This window comes from Haliotis asinina, chromosome 7 (assembly GCF_037392515.1).
Source record: "Haliotis asinina isolate JCU_RB_2024 chromosome 7, JCU_Hal_asi_v2, whole genome shotgun sequence".
Taxonomy (NCBI): Eukaryota; Metazoa; Mollusca; class Gastropoda; order Lepetellida; family Haliotidae; genus Haliotis; species Haliotis asinina.
The window spans coordinates 54,675,859-54,695,508 of record NC_090286.1 but is presented as its reverse complement, the minus strand read 5'-3'; the positions used below and the strand labels follow the sequence as shown (position 1 = coordinate 54,695,508).

At 39.8% G+C, this 19,650-nt stretch overlaps 1 protein-coding gene and 1 pseudogene across 1 annotated transcript; one reads left to right on the top strand and one right to left on the bottom strand.

Moving 5' to 3' along the window:
* Positions 1-37: 37 nt before the first annotated feature.
* On the top strand, positions 38-11,354 carry LOC137291728 (uncharacterized). The gene is made up of 14 exons (XM_067823204.1): positions 38-1,643; positions 2,707-2,817; positions 3,249-3,477; positions 3,641-3,761; positions 4,153-4,219; positions 4,346-4,549; positions 4,997-5,120; positions 6,265-6,402; positions 6,974-7,086; positions 7,615-7,736; positions 8,062-8,180; positions 9,043-9,169; positions 9,335-9,411; positions 10,320-11,354. The coding sequence occupies exons 1-14, from the start codon at positions 144-146 to the stop codon at positions 10,349-10,351; spliced, it is 3,084 nt and encodes a 1,027-aa protein (XP_067679305.1). The 5' UTR covers positions 38-143; the 3' UTR covers positions 10,352-11,354.
* A 1,242-nt stretch (positions 11,355-12,596) lies between these two features.
* On the bottom strand, positions 12,597-18,883 carry LOC137292079 (fucolectin-1-like; annotated as a pseudogene).
* Between the last annotated feature and the right edge of the window lie 767 nt (positions 18,884-19,650).

The window sequence follows — 19,650 nt, the reverse complement described above, 5'->3', positions numbered from 1 at the left end:
GATGTACAGCTAGATCCTTAGCAATGCAGGTGGTTTGTCTAACAGTGTTCTTTCTATTTCTCCTGACGTATTTTTCAGCAAATGGAGAAGTCAATGTACACGGTTACAACAGCAACCACGCTTCACGGAGTACCTCAACTATCATGTTATCAGTATACACTCCTTCAACAGGGAAGCCTACTTCTGAGGATGAGCTAGCCAACAGTCCTTCAACGTGGAAACCTACTTCTGAAGATGAGCTAGCCATCACTCCTTCAACAGGGAAGCCTACATCTGAAGATGAGCTAGCCAACGCTCCTTCATCAGGAAAATCTACTTCTGAAGATGATCTAGCCAACACTCCTTCAACAGAGAAGCCTACTTCTGAAGATGAGCTAGCCAACTCTCCTTCAACAGGGAAACCTACTTCTGAAGATGATCTAGCCAACACTCCTTCAACGGGGAAACCTACTTCTGAAGATGATCTAGCCAACACTCCTTCAACAGAGAAGCCTACTTCTGAAGATGAGCTAGCCAACTCTCCTTCAACAGGGAAACCTACTTCTGAAGATGATCTAGCCAACACTCCTTCAACGGGGAAACCTACTTCTGAAGATGATCTAGCCAACACTCCTTCAACGGGGAAACCTACTTCTGAAGATGAGCTAGCCAACACTCCTTTAACTGGTAAACCCACTTCTGAAGATGAGCTAGCCAACACTCCTTCAACGGGGAAACCTACTTCTGAAGATGATCTAGCCAACACTCCTTCAACGGGGAAACCTACTTCTGAAGATGAGCTAGCCAACACTCCTTCAACGGGGAAACCCACGTCTGAAGATGAGCTAGCCAACACTCCTTCAACGGGGAAACCTACTTCTGAAGATGATCTAGCCAACACTCCTTCAACGGGGAAACCTACTTCTGAAGATGAGCTAGCCAACACTCCTTCAACGGGGAAACCCACTTCTGAAGATGATCTAGCCAACACTCCTTCAACGGGGAAACCCACGTCTGAAGATGAGCTAGCCAACACTCCTTCAACGGGGAAACCCACGTCTGAAGATGAGCTAGCCAACACTCCTTCAACGGGGAAACCTACTTCTGAAGATGATCTAGCCAACACTCCTTCAACGGGGAAACCTACTTCTGAAGATGAGCTAGCCAACACTCCTTCAACGGGGAAACCCACTTCTGAAGATGATCTAGCCAACACTCCTTCAACGGGGAAACCCACGTCTGAAGATGAGCTAGCCAACTCTCCTTCAACGGGGAAACTTACTTCTGAAGATGATCTAGCCAACACTCCTTCAACGGGGAAACCTACTTCTGAAGATGAGCTAGCCAACACTCCTTCAACGGGGAAACCCACTTCTGAAGATGATCTAGCCAACACTCCTTCAACGGGGAAGCCCACTTTTGGAGCTGAAGATGAGCTAACCACCAAGAAACCTACTTCTGAAGATGAGAAAACATCTATCCCAAAGTCGAGGACAGAAGATGAAATTACTGTTGTGTCTCCGACGATGGGTTCTGGTGTTAGGAAACTTCTGGGGAAAACGTTCAACTTCTCGACTCTACTGAAAGCCACCGGCAACGTTCAGCTCACACTTGCCAACCAGACTATAAACCTGTCTGCATTCACAGTTGATGAATCCAACGCGGTGAGTTTTTTTTTTTATAGCTATTGCAATTTTGGCATTACTACTTTTGAAATTTTTAACAAAAGGATCCAAAAGGTTCAGCTTTTGGGGTCCATATACGTTAGTGACTGTCAACCAGAAAAATCGCTATAGCAGTCAGGCTTTGTGTAGGCACATCTGTAAAACCCCTTAGACCAATGAAGATACTGGTTAGAATTGAACTTCAGTAGCCCAGGTGAGTCGTAAGAGACGACAAACGGGACCAGGTGGTCTCTCTGAGTTGGTTGATATATGACATCGGTTGCCTGTTGCGTTGTTGTGTGCTCCAGAATCCATTATTTACAGACCTTCATCCATTCTTTTCCCACAGAGGTTACTTGTGATAGCTTCCTACGAACAACTGTGACAGTTCTAATACGGCCTTTCTTGATGCGACTGTCCAGGATTCGTGATTGGTTACAATCAGATTGAGTCATGCAAACAGCGGCGTTGTTTCAAAAGTGATCAGTCGCAAAACCTCAGTAAACCTCCATGTGCTTGGGGAAAACTAGAACCTCTTCCCCTCAGCGATGCGCAAACGTTTCTTCTAGAAAGAATTCATCGGGTCATGGGGGACAATAGTCATCAAATGTCAGTCATCATAAGTCCCCGACAGAGGAGGGATATTTGTGACCCCAAATTTGCTTGTATTAGTCAAGTCGGATTTATGTCGATCTAACTAATGGTCTGATTGAATGGAAAGAAAAGAGATAATTCGCGGTTTTTGCAGCTTGGGATTTTACAAGAACCGGGAAATGTGGCAGTATTAGACCAGAGATTCGTTGGAATCTGTGGGAAGAGAATGAACGCGTAAAACTAAGGTCTCTCACAAAACACATTAGAATGGAGCGACAGTCTGATAATGCTGAGGGACGCCGTACTTTATGTTGTTCAAAATCATAGACCTCTCAGGAACATAAACATTAAATGCTTGCATGTGCCCAACATGTAATTCGTGGATTGATGTATACCAAACATCTATTGTACAACGCCAAAACATCTAGAAACAACTGGTGTCTGCTTTATCATATTGCCAATATTTCAGATGTCACTTCAAAGCATTTTGGGGGATGACAGTCTGCCAGACAAAATGTACATCGCAGCTAGGTTGGCAGGCATAGAAAAGAAGTTTGCAGATAAACTCAATAAGACATTGGTAAGACTATCCCTTCAAGACTATCCAAAGACCTTTCACAAATTTAACCATGGACCCTTGGTCTAAATTTGTGACTTTTGTGTTATGAATAACATCTAATATGTACACAATAGCTTGATATCTTAGACAATATGTATTATCTGAACCTGCGAAGTACATTTACATCATCTGTGAATGGTTTTTATGAAACGATTAGCTGTGCTTCAGTTATATATACCGTAGAGTTTATGAAGTGCGTTCACATGGTGCAGATGATGAGTCTGTGTTGTTCGATCTATAGCGTTGAGTTTTGGCTACAACCAGAGAATGTTGTCATGACTAGATCATAACTTCCTACATGACGGCTACATGAATATATACTTCTTCTAATCATTCTGATTTCTAAGTATGGCAGTTTGAAAACTGAAACAATCATTGTATTTCAATTTTAGAAAACTTTAGCCTTGGAAGACATATTTGACGCTCAGGACGACATTGTGCTCACAAAAGAGGATGTGGACGAAATGGACAGGGATATGACTCAAGAAACACGTGACCATAACCTTCCAAAAAAATCTCATGAAAGTGGTTTTAACAGTACAAGACGCAAACGGAAGACCATGCTGAGCAGACAATGGCCCACAACCATCCAATACGTCATCAGCTCAGATTTTGATTCATGTAATTATATCGCAGAAAATTATGAATCTCACATACTATATTTGTTTTATTTAGATGTCAGTTCATAACAATACGTTTCAATGTGTCCAATTCACTTCCCCACGACTAATCTTAGATGTCATGTCGTATTCTTGCTCTCTAAATGTATTCCATACGTTTTCAGATGGATCAGGAAAGAATGCCATCCGAGCTGCCATCCGGCATTGGGAAGACGAGACGTGTTTAAATTTTGTGGAAGTCACATCATATTATGGTCCACATCTAATATTCAGGAAAAACAAAGGGTATGTTAAATGATGACTTCATGCAAAGTATGATCACCCTACTGATGTGACATAAAGTGGAGCTAGCGTTGCGTTAAAGATTAAAGCGAAATATGTGAGCGTGCGTGCGTATACTCGTTTAATAAAACACTTACTCTTTTCTCAGAATTTACGTACATTATAAATATAGAAATGTGTGTACCCAAACCTGTATTCCAAGAAGTTGGAACCTCATACAAATACACAATAATCTTTACTCTTTTCTTCATTTCTCGCGCTTCTTATCGCACATCAGTGGACAGACTTGTGTTGGCTTAAATTTGGAACACTTGGCACTGGTTCGTTTTAAGCAGGTTAATCAGTATTGTCGCTGTGATGTTGTAAAGAGATTATCATTTATATATCGTTTCAGTTGCAGTTCCTATATAGGCAGGCACGGAAATGGCCAGACAATATCAATTGGTACAGGTTGCGACACAGTAGGTGGAATTCCACTCTTTATACATGTGTCACGCAATAATAATAAATCGTGATTAAGAGGGTGAGCATTGTAACTACCTCGCTGTTGATGCAAACATACGGTAATGACATTTTTGTTCGCACAGAAGGGTATCGTAGCCCACGAAATAGGTCACGCGTTGGGGTTCTGGCACGAACAGGAAAGACCAGACCGAGACATGTATGTCCGAGTTCTCTTTCAAAACATCAAGACTGGCAAAAGTCACAACTTCGTCAGGGAGTCATGGCAACGTGCTCGATCAGTAGGAATACCATACGACTATTCGTCCGTAATGCACTACAATACGAAGGTATTCATATATTAAATGTTCACATTGTGTATGTATGTATGTATGTATGTATGTATGTATGTATGTATGTATGTATGTATGTATGTATGTATGTATGTATGTATGTATGTATGTATGTATGTATGTATGTATGTATGTATGTGTGTGTATGTGTGTGTGTACGTGTGTGTTTGTGTGTGTATGTGTTTGTGTGTGTGTACGTCTGTGTGTGCATAGTATAATTATATAAATATGTGTTCATGTGTATATGTAATATGCGTGTGTGCATGCGTGCATGCATGCATTAAGTAAAAAGTAAACTCATGCTTTCAATCTTCAGTGATTGTTTGTGTTGAAAATCATTCTGAGCAAACATTCTATCTTGTAAGATAATAACACTCATAGGGCCTGTTCTGTTTTCTGTGGATACAATATAATTGTATTTCATTCTGAAATGTTTCTGTCAAGGCATTCAGCAAGAACAACGAACCAACAATCACAGCCATGGAAAACGATATGGAAAGGACATTGGGTACCGGGAGCGGTCTTTCTTTCTACGATGTCAAACTTGCGAATTTGATTTATTGCCAGTGTATGTCAAAATGCTATTATACACCCTCAGCCGAAACTATATCTTGTTTAATTTCCCGGGTTTTTTTGTTCCAAGACAAGGTAATATATAGACTGTCATAAACGTCTCTTATCACTTTGCACTTGATCGCAGGGGTTAGAATTGAGTTGTATTCAAAAAAGTGATAACGAGTAATAATTTTGCATGGCAAACTGGCCTATCTTTAATTAAACCATAGGCAAACTTTAACGCGAATAGGGCTGCGCAGCAAAGAGATAAATGACTATTCTGTCTGTGTGCCAGAGACGCAAGCAAAGGCTGGCAACGTACTTCACTCGATTCCGTTCGAAAAATATTTTTCGTTACCACCAAAGGTAGAAACCCATCCCCTCATAGGCATCCCTTATAAAGTTGTGCTCTCAGATTTCCTCATATGTAATAATTATTCACGTACAAGATATTTAATTCAACATTTTAAGCACCACTCGTGGCATGTCAAATCGTTCCTCGCCTCCATTACCCCTGCCGGCTTCGGGTTTAACGGAATGTTAGGAATAAAAATAAGCCTGAGAATTGCCTAATTTTACAATGAAACTGCTGGAGATTAATTTCTTATCTGTCGGCAATACTGTCAGAACGTGTGAAACATTTATTTACCTCTGACATAGTTGGGCGAATGAAACAGGGGAGGTAACTCGGCAAGTATTCCATATGGTGGACATTTAGTTCAACAAATGTATTCAGAATTACCTCCCGTTCTATCGCTGAACCGTAATGGAGGCGAAGACGTGTGTAATGGTGATGAAGACAGGGCTACTGGTAATGAAATCGAAAACGATAAGCCAAAGGTCGCGATTAAAATGTTGAATTAAATAATTTTGTTGTATGTAATTGTTTAATATGAGGTTGAAAATCTGAGAGCCCAAACCTCTGAGGAAATGTCTGTCTACCTTTGATGCTAGTTGTATTGTATTTTGATATTTAAAATATTTTTCGAACAGAAACGAGGGAAGTTGCCAGCTTTTGATAGCTTTGCGCACAATAGGAAGACATTTTCTCCTTGTTGCACAATCCTGTTTGCGCAACAGTTATTAACCAACAGTACTGTCATTTTACCTATAGTACTGCAACACGTCACCAGTACAGTCTGTCTTTATTTGAACAGCAACCTGTGGGTCTAGGGGATTGTTATGGCGAGCGTGCAGTCATGAAGGTTACAGAGATCCAAATAACTGCAACCGATGCAAGTGCCCAGATGGACTTAGTGGGACATGCTGCACATCTGTGAAACCAGGGAAGGGAGGTAACGCTTTATCATTCACGTGCAGTTTATCGTTGCAGATAACGGGTAGTTAAATAATAAAACCATAAGGATTAAATAATTATTGAGTAAAACATAACCGGTAATGTTACTTTAAGATCTTGACATCTTATGTTCACAGTGACGGTTACTGTGAAGTCTAATGTATCATAAAAGCAATGGTAACTGTCGTAACGACTTTGATTCAGCTTGTTTCATTTGCTTTGCAATGGTTTGGTTGTTGTGTAATGTCACGCCCAGCTACGTATCCATGGCGGCGATGTGTAAAAGATCGAGTCTGGACCAGAAAATCCAGTGACGAGCATCATGAGGATCGATCTACCACCCGATCCTGTTTGTCGCCCTTTACAAGCATTGGTTTCTGAAGACCACTTCTTATCCGCATCTTTATATGTCGTGGCGTGAATAGTTTTTCATGTTCTCAGTCTGTATTGTGTCTGGTGCTGATTCGCGTATTTTCAGGTCTTTGTGATACAGGTGACTGCTGTGTTATGTATATCCCTCTTTCACTTTACGTATGGTCATATAGATCTACAATCCGTTTTTGTTTCAGCTTCGTGTGGGAATAAGTATCTTTATGCGTCTTCACAATGGCAGACACTTAAGTCTCCAAACTATGGAGTGACAACGTATCCAGCGAATTCCGAATGCACTTGGAGAATAAAGGTAAGCGATGTTTAGAATGCTTGTCATCATGAATTGACTGACGCTTTGTCCAGTTTACCCCATTTCACCAACGTAAAAGTGACCGTCAAAAACAATATCTGCAAACTCTGGTAGCTTCCCTTAGGCTGATGGAGAGGCATGCGCCAGTGTATCAGTAACTATTTTAGAGTAACTCTATGGTGTGAGTGAGTGAGTGCGTGTAGTTTTACGCCGCACTCAGCAACACTCCAGCTATATAGCGGCGGTCTGTAAACAATCGACTCTGTACCAGACAATCCAATGATCAACAACATGCGCACAGATCTGCGCAATTGGGAACCGATGACATGTGTCAACCAAGTCAGCGAGTCTGACCACCCGATCCCGTTAGTCGCCTCTTACGACAAGTATAGTCGCCTTTTATGGCAAGCATGGGTTTCTGAAGGTCTATTCTACCCGGAGATCTTCACGGGTCCTCTATGGTGTGACCTGTCCATATTTTTCCCCCTTTTTTCCATTCTAAGAATCACCTATGACCTTTCATTTTAGGTGTTTCGAAGTTCAAAGAGAATAACGATGAGGTTCAAAGGACAGTTCTCATTCCCATGCCACAGGCCCTGCAAAGAGTATGTGGAAGTGAGACACACTGATCTCGCCAGAGCAGGACCAAGGTTTGTGGTTTCTACATTTATTACAACAAACAGACTTCTCGTGATTTTCTGAAATGGCCCTGAAGGCCCGAGTTAGAATATTGACCTTCAGAAACCCATGCTTGCCGTAGCGATAACGTGATCGGGTGGCTAGACTCGCTGACTTGGTTGACACATGTCATCGGTTCCCGATTACGCAGATCGATGCTCCTGTTGTTGATCACTGGATTGTCTGGTCTAGACTCGATTATTTACAGACCGCCGCCATATGGGTGGAATATTGCTAGCTGCGGCGTAAAACTAAACTCACTCACTGAAGAAAATTCACTATGCATTCTTGCTACAGGTACTGTTGTTATTCGATGCCTACAAGGTATTTCAAGTCCCATGGAAGTGAGATGTTGATACTGATGAGAACAGATACAGGATACAGGCGAGGCGGTTTCTCTCTGGAATACAAGATTGGTTAGTAATCAGGATTCACGAAAAACATCCATAGAAAGTCCATGCCGATAGAGGATTGGAACAGACTCAAATCGTCGTTCGGGGCCAATATGTTGAGCTTCTGACTGAGTGTTGGAACGGTCAGGAATGTTGACAGTGACGTGTTATATTTAGGATTACACTTTTTGTTTGGGAAGGTACTTTTCTTGGGTTGATTCTCATCTGGGATTCGAGTCTACACCCTCAAAGTCAAGCACCAAATCGCCAGCAAAAATGGAGAAAAAAGTCGGAGAACCGGTAGTCTTGACTGCCAGTCATTTCATCAGTGTTGTACCCCTCTGATAAATGTAAATTGGAACGACTCCCCAAGCCAAAAACTATGAATATACAATGCCATTTCACTCAACCTAAGTACCAGAATATGTACTGTACAAGAAAGTGTAATCCCGAACATAAAATATGTTATATTTGACCACTTTCCAAATGGCATTTTGTCTTCAAATAGTGACAGTACCACAACTAATATATAGACTTATACTTGAAAACGTACCATATCGGTAATCATTGAACATCTTCTGATTTACTTTATACTTTATTACAACTGATTCATTTCCATATGTTAATTATACTACATATGCTGTTAAAACTGCAATGCCTATTACAGTTTTGGACATTCTGACTTTTTTGGCAGTCATTTAGAAGTAGGAGCAAAAGATAACCATACGTCGACGAACAACTTATTTATCACAGTGAGACTAATGTTTCAGTTGTTGGTCCTTACACTGTTATCAAGCCAGTGAGCGTTATGAGTTATTTGAAAGTGATACAGGAGCGATAGCTGTAAAGGATTACTTTTTGTATCAGCAACGATCGTGTCTTTCAGAACCATGTGGTGGATGTTCATCCCCAACAAGCAGCTCCGGTCCTGCATGCCTGGACACACAGACATACACGTGTAGAGGCCGATACACTATCTGCTGTGGGTTCTGGGGATGGCAGCGATGCTCACGGTAACTTACATACGTCGCTCTCTCTCTCTCTCTCTCTCTCTCTCTCTCTCTCTCTCTCTCTCTCTCTCTCTCTCTCTCTCTCTCTCTCTCTCTCCATAAATTGCATCCGATGTTCCCGTTTCCTTGACGACAATGTTGTACGAGTGCGAGTTACTTGTGTTTCAGGTACAGACTGAATACATGTTACAGACAAGTGAAAACATGTTGCAGTGGATTCAGACTCAACGGCAGCTGGTGTTACCGTAAGTCCATAAGCATATACAAGAATAGCAGTGAAACGGGACATGATAAAACAGTCGCTAACATCACCGCACTTACTTTCTGGAACGGCTACCTTCATAGCAAATTAAACGATAATCAATACCCACTAACCTACATAAAGCCTTTCGCCATTGTACTCTCAGGACTGGAGAAATTTCACTGGATCACATTTCTTTCATCAATGTTGAACCAAATGAAGCCACGTTAGTTTGATGCTCAAACGTGTTCTTAAACGTTGATTTACGTATTGACAAAGTTGTATCTGAGCGTGTCAGCTCAGTGTTGCAGGAAGGCCGAACTGATGAAGGTCTCAGACACATCTCAGGCACATCTGGGGAAAAAACATTAGACCCATGAAGATTCGGTCAGAACTGATCTTCAGCAACCCATGCTTGTCGTAAAAGGCGACTAACGGGATTGAGTGGTCAGATTCACTGACTTGGTTGAAGTATGTCATCGCAACCCCGTAGAACGATGCTCGTGATGTTGATCACTAAACCGACTGGTTCAGACTCGATTATATACAAGCATATAGCTGGAATATTGCTGGGTGGGACATAAAACAGTTGATCAGTTGATCAAGCTCGCTGACTTGGTTAACACGTGTCAACGGTTCCCAATAGCGCAGATCGAAGCTCATGCTGTTCACCACTGGATTGTCTGGTCCGGACTCGATTATTTACAGACCGCCACCAAATAGCTGGAATATTGCCGACTCCTCAAACACTGACAACCCTGTAATTTTGTATATTTGGCTTGAGCAAGGAATGAAACTCCGCACGAATTACCGCGTCATTGACGACATAGTCACCCATAAACCCAAGAGATCAGACTTACATATGGATTGTACGGGACCTAATGTAATAATTGTGTGTTTTTATCACTTCAGGCTCAGTCTCAACACGCACGCCGAACTGGTAACCAGATTAGTCAGAAGATGTTTCAGTCGGATCAGTGCAGCAAATTGTCTTCTAACAGTACACCCTATAGACACGTGGGATCAACTGGAAGTATGTTAATTATATAACATACTGACACACAAAAATATTGTGCCTATTCGACGAAGCAGTTGTGTAGGATTTTACTAGCTCTTTTACGTGCTGCTTTTGATAAATAAATATTGCAAAATAGGTAAACGTTGCGAGGCAGAGCATGAAATGTAGTGCATAAGTTAGTCCCCCCACCTCGTCATTATACCGTGTTTTTATATCTGCTTACTAGGTCTTATTTCTTCGATGTCATGTATCATTATATTATTATATTATCTTTATTCACTTGTAAATGATTTTGTTTTCTAAAATGTCGCTCTCAGTGTAATTACATTACTTTATTATCCATAACATTTAACATTAAACATTGTGCTTATTCTCATTACTGAGTGTTAGTGCACGAAATCATTGATGATCGGCCGGAGTTCCAAAGTCAAGTTCTTTCCCAATTAGCGTCCTTAGTCTGTTTTCATCCACGAGTGAGATGGATGGTTTATGGATAGGTAGGTAACAGTCAAGGAAGAGGCTGCATACAGAATAAACTTAATCCTAACTGAGGGCTTGATGAATATATATACAGATTTCGTATAATATCAATGTTAACCGAACCTACTAAAAAGAGAAATATGTGCATACTGACATTTACATTACCAAAAAAAAAAAAAATAATTTTGTATTTTGTACGATTGGTATTAAAAGATAGGTTACTGTGTAAATATGGTATTAGAGAAGCCTATCTACAAAAGGAAGTTTTTTTTGAAAGTACACACTCTTTAGGTGTTTGACTTATGCTCAAACATTCTCTATGTTTGTTCCATGAATAATTATGTCCACATTCATTTAACACACATTTTGATATCAACAAGTTATTTCAGGTCCATGTATCATCAAGTTTATATAATGTCTATGAAATTAATATGCAGTTTTACAAGTAACTGCTGGTCATGTTTTCCTTGCTTCCTCTTCCTAGAGCAAGCATGATATAAAGACCTTCCCAGAAATGTTTCGCTGAAGCGGCTTAAAAGACATAAACACGAGTAGCGTACCTTGAATTACACCATGCCTGAGGGATCGTATGAATACGCAATGCTTGAAAGGGTTTGGACGTTGTGGTTTGTGCGCATACCGTATGCGACGAGATGTGACAGTAGGAGTGAGTGAGTTTAGTTTTACGCCGCACTCAGCATTATTCCAGCTATATGGTGGCGGTCTGCAAACAATCGAGTCTGTACCAGACAGTTCAGATATTAACAGCACGCGCATCGATCTGCGCTACTGGGAACCGATGACATGTCAACCAAGTCAGCTAGTCTGACCACGCAATCCCGTTAGTCACCTCTCATGACTAGCAAAGTCGCCTTTTGTGGCAAACATGGGTTGTTGAAGACCTGTTCTAACCCGGATCTTCAGGGGTTTGTGACAGTAAATACGCGTATGACTGCGTATTTATGTTAGGCAGTTATTTCCCTATATCTTGCTTCTAATCATACTACATGATGTTTTGGCCACACGATCATTTATCCCGAGGTGAACCTGGACAAGAGTTATCTTATCAAATTCTATTTGGGTGTGGTGGTTTGAGAGGATGTAACATATTTTTTTAATTATATTACAGTATTATTCCAGTGTAAATTTACTATGTCAAAATCCATTTATAACAAGAATCTTGCTATTAGTAAAATCTTTTTATTTTTCATTGATGAATCAATATTTTTTATAAAATTCCTCTTTTTAGAAGTTCATGTGTCAAATCTTGCATGCTGCCTTGAAAGTTGATTTTCCTGCTTTATTTCACATCAGTACTGAAATATATTGATAAAAACACATCTTGAATAAACATTTTGTATCCAACTCTCTAAAGAAAGTGGTCACATATGACATATGTTATGTTTGAAATAACACTTTCTCAGCACCCGGGACTCAACAAAAGTACCATGTTCTGTACTGTACTCTACTGTACTCTACTGTACTGTACTGTACTGTGCGGTGAGTGAATGAGTGAGTGAGTGAACTGGTTTACGTCAAGTGGTTAATCTCTTAATTCCCAACAAATAGATAGAAAAAGAACTTTCTCAAAGTTCAACTCCGGATAGTTTACAAAATATCATGATCAATATGATGTTACAACATCATTTCATAAAATATTTCAGATAGTTTCATGTGTAGTGTATTTTATATCACCTGGAAGAGGAACATGTTATAAAAAGAAGACCTTTCACAAAATAAGTCTCGTGCATCGACCCACATATGTGAATGAGAATGAGAATGAGTTTCATATCTGGTCGAGTTTTAACAGGTAGTCTCATCACTTTGTATGCTGCAGAGAAGTTAATTGGCTTTGACGTTTTTGAGCGACCTGTGAGCTCATGTTTCATTTACATTTATGAGCGTTTCTTTAACATTCTCAGGTAGAGATTTTGTTCTTTATGGTCCGGTTAATAGGGAGAGAACGGGAAAAAATGACACGACACCAGAAAGGTTGGGTTGGTGCTGCGGTGTAAAATTTAAGCTGTATAGAGATAGTGATGCCCAAAGATGTGTAAGTAAAATGTACTTGTCCTTGTTTAGTGCATGTACATTCAAATGTAGTTGGGAGTGATTCATTGTAACATGATTCGCTCTTTAATGTGTAAACAGAATGTACCTTAAAATCCGGACAGTGTAACAGCTAAAAGCACATGGCTTTCAACGGGAACATTTACTGGTTGAATGTAAACATAATTAAGCATTGCTACTTCAAGTTTATATATATATATATATATATATATATATATATATATATATATATGTGTGTGTGTGTGTGTGTGTGTGTGTGTGTGTGTGTGTGTGTGTGTATATATATAAGTATATTTCTCCACTTATTAGGTATTTCCTTTTCTTGTCAGCTTGTACCAGTCATTGCGGTCAACATGTCAACATGAAATAGCAAAATAAAGACAGCGAACAAGAACGTGGTGTAATATCTTCTATAGTCGTCACTGGGGTTCCTGTTGACCCAGCATAGTTTTCCACATTAAACTTGTTTGAACAAATGAACGTTTATACATTCCTGATTGCAAACTGTGCAGTGGTGTGTTCTGAAAGTGGTAACAAGTGAACACGTATCAACTTCTGTACACCATATAGACTCTGATTCTAATATGTATTTCAATAGGTCGATCCTAAGGAAAGGGCGATCGTCATGTGAGCAAGGATTCGTGAGTTGTCTGTATCTCTATGATTTCACTAATAATGATTTCTATAGACAATTTATATTGTAAAAAAAATGAAACTCCAAGGCACTTAGGTAGTCGAATGACAAAACTCCTGCATTAACACCCGAGTGAGAACATACTAAACAGCACCACTAATAAATACGCATCATATTTGTATCATTTTTCAACACATACCATCGCAAAGGCTTGAAGCCAAAGACCCGGAATTCACAAAACTGCAGAACATCATAGCTGTCAATGGTTTTCTTTCCACTGAGTCTCGTGTTGCGGCCAGTAACGCTTGAAGTACACTGTAAGGCAACTGTCTCGCCAGGCTCTGTCACAGATCCATTGTACATATAACACAGTTGTCGGCTGACATTAGGGTTTGCAAGAGGGTCACCTTGGTGCACGTCAACTCTAAAGTCGTGGAGTCGTTCAGCTGAAACACAACTATCTCGATAGACTATTCAACATGCAAAGTGTAGCCATTTTGCGACTAAATACAAATACCCCAGGAGCTTCCGTGGGACTAAAGTACTGCGACACCTGACAACTATTAAGTATGTTCTATTATAATATGTGCAAAATATTAATAATATTTGTTATGAAATTATTGAAGGAACAATCATTTTATTACCATGGAAATCATTTACTTAACTGACATTCATTTTTCCCTTTGGGCCAAGATATACTAAACAGCTTTATCTCAGTATCATTAAGATCGAACAAACAAACGTTTATTACGTCTGTAATCTACTCTGCTGGAGACATGAACTTCCACCACCGTATAGGTGTCCTGAAGGTCCACCTGCCACCAGGGAGACAAATCCCGTTATCAGTAGCAAAACAGGAGCCTGATGTCCAGAGTGCGTTGACACCATCGTCCACAGCAACACTTGGCGGCATCGCGTCACCTGGCCATTTCGAACTTGCAGCTGCTGTTTTATCCTTTGCAATATTGATTAGAAATTCCTCTATTTGGAAGAAAAAAGCTCAATGATATAAAAACATTGGCATGGTGTTAATTAAAAAGTCAGTGAAGTGCTGCACAAACATTTTTGTTTTAATTACAATACAGACCTCAGTTGATTTCAATTCTGGTTTTCCATCCTGATGCCAATACGATAAAAAAACAAGTAAATTATAACAAAGATAACTGCCATAAGATGCCATAAGAATTTCTGTATCCATAGAATGTATCCCGTTGTCCATCACACACCCCTCTAAATGGCAATCAAAGAATTTAAACATTCGAGTATAAATAGATACCAAATGGTTTCGTTTGTTTCCTTTTTTAGTTGTTTTCTGCATTGAGAAACCTTTTTTGCATTGAAAGTAACAACTTTTTCTGATAGACACACGCTGTGAACTATTTCCAGAGATAATTGTGAATTCTCACAATGTTATATAAAAAGACAGGGAGATACTATGTGCGTCCATAATCTCTGGCCTCGATCTGTACCAAAATTATTCTACTTTTTATAAACAACCCCAAAACCCCCACCCACCTCCACCCTTCACTTTAAGGTATTTATTCCTCGGTCTCTCCAGCACATTTAACCCATCTGAAAACCTTTGTCAAATAACCCTGTAAACTCACCAGCAGTGATTACCTCCTCTTCCGTCACAAATTTGCAGCCCTTAAGGACAGATGATTATTATCAATTATCAATTGTTATTGTACTATACGCCGCCATCCAGTACAACTGCTTTGGCGCTTTGCTTTTCCCTCGATCATTGGATGTCTATCACAACGGCCCATCGTGTTTTCAATCTCAACTCATTGAGGATCATACATCTCTTGCTCTCAACTTATCTCACCGAGTTATTGTGGCTCTCCTATCCTTACGAGGTACCCATTCACAGCTCGGTGGACTGGCACATATAGTTACAGTATTGTTTACTGCACAGTAAGTTTACTGCACGTTTCTGTACCCGATACTGGGTGTATGCACCTACTCATGTGGTCACCATCAGGTCATCTACCAATTCCTTTCACCTTACTATTATAATATATACTTGGTCTCCATGGCGACCACATCTTGTGACACTGTACAGTGGATTACAAACCAAATTACCAAAACTCTAGACTCAGCTTCTGCCAAACATGTTTACCCAATGTTGAATGCCTACCCCAAGGTTGAAAAAGTTAAAAAAGTTCACAATATTTTGCATAGATTTTCTTCCTAACGAATCAAATACATTTTTCAAAATCAATCAGTAATTGTAAGCCTGGTGTTTGGTGAAATTCTGTACTTCCCTGTGTGCCTATTTTCTTCAACTTATATATCTGTCTTCCACAAATCCTTTTTCATCATCATGAATAATTGATGGCAGAATTGGTTTTAACCTTTTAGGAAGAGGAGCTGCTGCTAGCGTACAGGTTGTGTTAAAAATGGAGACAGTTTTTCAAACATATTCTACATTTATCTTCTTTTGGTATGCAAGTTATCAAGCCTTGCTTTTTTAGATACAGGTAAGGATCCTGTTTTATATGCATTTATGCATTTATGCATTTATGGAGATCCACCCCAAATAATTTTAAGAATTCAGCTGTGTAGCCAGGAATTCTATGATTTTTCATTTTTCTAATGCACGAAGCACTGTTTGATATGTACGTTCACCTTCCGAAGAGATTGAGGTTTGATAATTTAGCCTAATCACTAAAACCTGTGAAATTAATTTTCATTGTTAATCTGCGTATAGTATTTTGTGTTGTATAATTGAACTTGATCATATCTTACCACATTGCACGATTCCTTTTCTCCTCACACTGCATTTCTGCGTGATACCGCAAAATCTGCTCTGACAAGGGCTAAGTGTTGTCTGAAACTTACACTTTCTGTTACATATATGGACATGTACTAACATTTCCAATTAGATCTACTTCTGTGCAGGGACGGGTAATGTATGTCTTCATGCACATTGTGTGAGAGACATGCTGTCGGTATGACAGGACGGGCTAATTCGTTTACCAAACACCTGGAGATATATAAGAAAATATATACTGATATTAGGGAGTGAGTTTAGTTTTACGCCTCACTCAGCAATATGCCAGTTATATGGCGGAGGTCTGTAAACGATCGAGTCTGGACCAGACAATCCAGTGATCATCAGCATGAGTATGGATCTGCGCTATTGGGAACCGATGTTCAGCGAGCCTGATCACGCTTCCGTTAGTCCTTTCTTACGACAAGCATAGTCGCCTTTTATTTCAAGCATGAGTTGCTGAAGGTCTATTGTACCCTGGACCTTCAGAGGTTACTGATTTTTTGTAATCCCTTTATAATTTCTTCAGTGTTATTTCATCTTTTATACCAAGTGAATTCTGTTTCAGCAAGTAATGGAGACTGATAATTATCTGGCATTAACGATTTATTGATAAGACAACATTTACACATGTCATATAATATAGAAAGAAAAACATCACGATTTAACATCATGAGCAAGCGAAACAATACATCCTATATAGCAAGATAATACTATAAATCTAGGAAAGATTTTACTCCAATGTCAAGCTCAACACTACACGTGGCACCCGTGGCGAGCCACCTCCTCGTGGTGGGTACTGCTCGCCAACCTCCCGTGTGGATACGGGGCATATTTGGTCCACCAACCCGTTTGCCGTGGGTTGCGGCCCTGTGTCGGTGGAGGAAGGGCTCCTGGTGGTTGAGGGCCTGGAACCTTGTTCGTATTGCTCAACACACCACTTTGGCACTGACTTCACCTAGACAGGTGGTTGAATAGGCCCGGTTGAACCAATCGGCTGGAAATGCCAAAGCCCTGTGCATGGACTGTATATGTGTCATTGCACAAATTTGATTTGGAATTGTTTGAATTTTTGTTTTGGCACTACTGTTGATCTGTATTTTTTGTATTGTGAAATATGATCATATGAACTTTGCCTAGAGTCTTATGCCAGAAGGCGATGGCTGAAGGGCCAGTCTGGTGGATTAGTAATTTATAATTCTTCCGCTGTAGTATATCATCTGAGTATCCTTGGTGCTGCAAGTCGGAGACCCACTTGCATTTAGCATTTTCCTTGTGATACTGCGTGGTGGGTGGGGAGCTCAGATGACGAAATTTAACTAAACATGGCACACGAAACCTCTCAAAAAAAGAGCATGATCTGATGCAAAAGAATTGGGACACCCAGGTAGGTGTAAATAAATTGCATGAAATTAAACCGTATATTGGTTACACCTACTTGGGTTGTCAGTCCAGACTGAAGAGCTTATTTTACGACGATGTCGTACTGGCCACACAAGATATACACATAAATATTTGCTTAGAGGTGAGGATCCTCCATTTTGCATCCCTTGTGAAGAAAGAGTATTCCATCACAAGAGATCAGTATTTTAATTCACGAACTATGAAGGATCTTTTTAATAACACAAGTTCTCATTTAATCATTCATTTTTAAAGGAATTATATTTATTAACTGAATTATAAATAGATAAATATTTATTATTGGAAGTTTAAATTCATAACTGTGCTTGTTAGTGGCTGTATCCTCAAGGAGGGCTGAAGTACTGTAAAACTATTGTCCTCCTGAGAGGGTACGTAAGTCCACAATCATTCGAAGTAAATTCTAAATTTCCAGGTTTTTAATCGCAGAATAAGTGTATTATTATTGTATTTGGCAAGAGTTCCCAGACTGCTGACGGCTGAGGGGATGATGTAAATGTAGCTAGGGTCCTTGCAGGTAGCAAAAGTACTGTAAGTCCCCATGGTCCCTAGAATGGTGATCAACCTTCAGTTGTTAGCAATCTATAGCCCATTTTTATATTGTATTGTCCTCTATAGATAAATTGCTTTAGGTATAGTTAATAGTTTTACATTCTTGATATCCTAGTTAGTTTTACTGTCCTTTGTTGACAGTTTTTTATAACACACATGAATTCCATTTCAGTGTTTTTTCCCGTCACGATATGACTGAAATATTGCCGATGTGACATTAAGTATTCATTCACTCACTCACTCACTCACTCACTCACTCACTCAACACTACACGTGTTCTGAATTCCTTAATGCCGACAGGTAGCTCAGGAAATAGAGTAGTCCAATGTCTATACACGTTTTTAGCATTCATTCACGTGCAGTCCTACCTCGTTCCAGTTCAGGATTGTACTCTGGATTAGGTCACTGTCTTCTTCGCCACATTCACGATACTGCAGATCTCCATTCAGATGACAAGCAAATAGAGCTGATTTCTCTATTATCTTAAACGTTGACCCGAGTAGACATTTTCCATACTGTAGTTCCATGTATATGTATTGGTCAACAGTATAAAACTCCAAAGTGTAAGGCAACAGATGTACATGATTTTGACATGTCCCAGACAAAGATGAGACATGAAGGACATAATTTCAACGACAACACGATGTTGTAGCTGAGTCGCAAAATATGACTGAAGGAATACACAGGATAGTGTCATACATACTATGCTGCTATACTATGCTGTTTCAGTGTCTTTCACCAGCATTCGGGACTCATCAAATATTACATAAACTTTCAACATGACAATCAGAGTGCTTACAGGCGTTGCTGAGTGTATCTTAGGCTTGTGGAAGGCAGAAGCGACTAGATATCAGATACGTAGTTGTTGCCAAAGGAACATGTGAAGTAGGATAGATGTAATTGTTGCCAAAAGAACATGTGAAGTAGGATAGATGTAATTGTTGCCAAAGGAACATGTGAAGTAGGATAGATGTAATTGTTGCCAAAAGAACATGTGAAGTAGGATAGATGTAATTGTTGCCAAAAGAACATGTGAAGTAGGATAGATGTAATTGTTGCCAAAAGAACATGTGAAGTAGGATAGATGTAATTGTTGCCAAAAGAACATGTGAAGTAGGATAGATGTAATTGTTGCCAAAAGAACATGTGAAGTAGGTTATATGTAATTGTTGCCAAAGGAACATGTGAAGTAGGTTATGTGTAATTGTTGCTTGCAGTATCCCCTAATCATGGGTGCAAATTTAGAATTTACTCCAATTTTGACCCATGTTCTGTCTACCATGTACCGGGATTG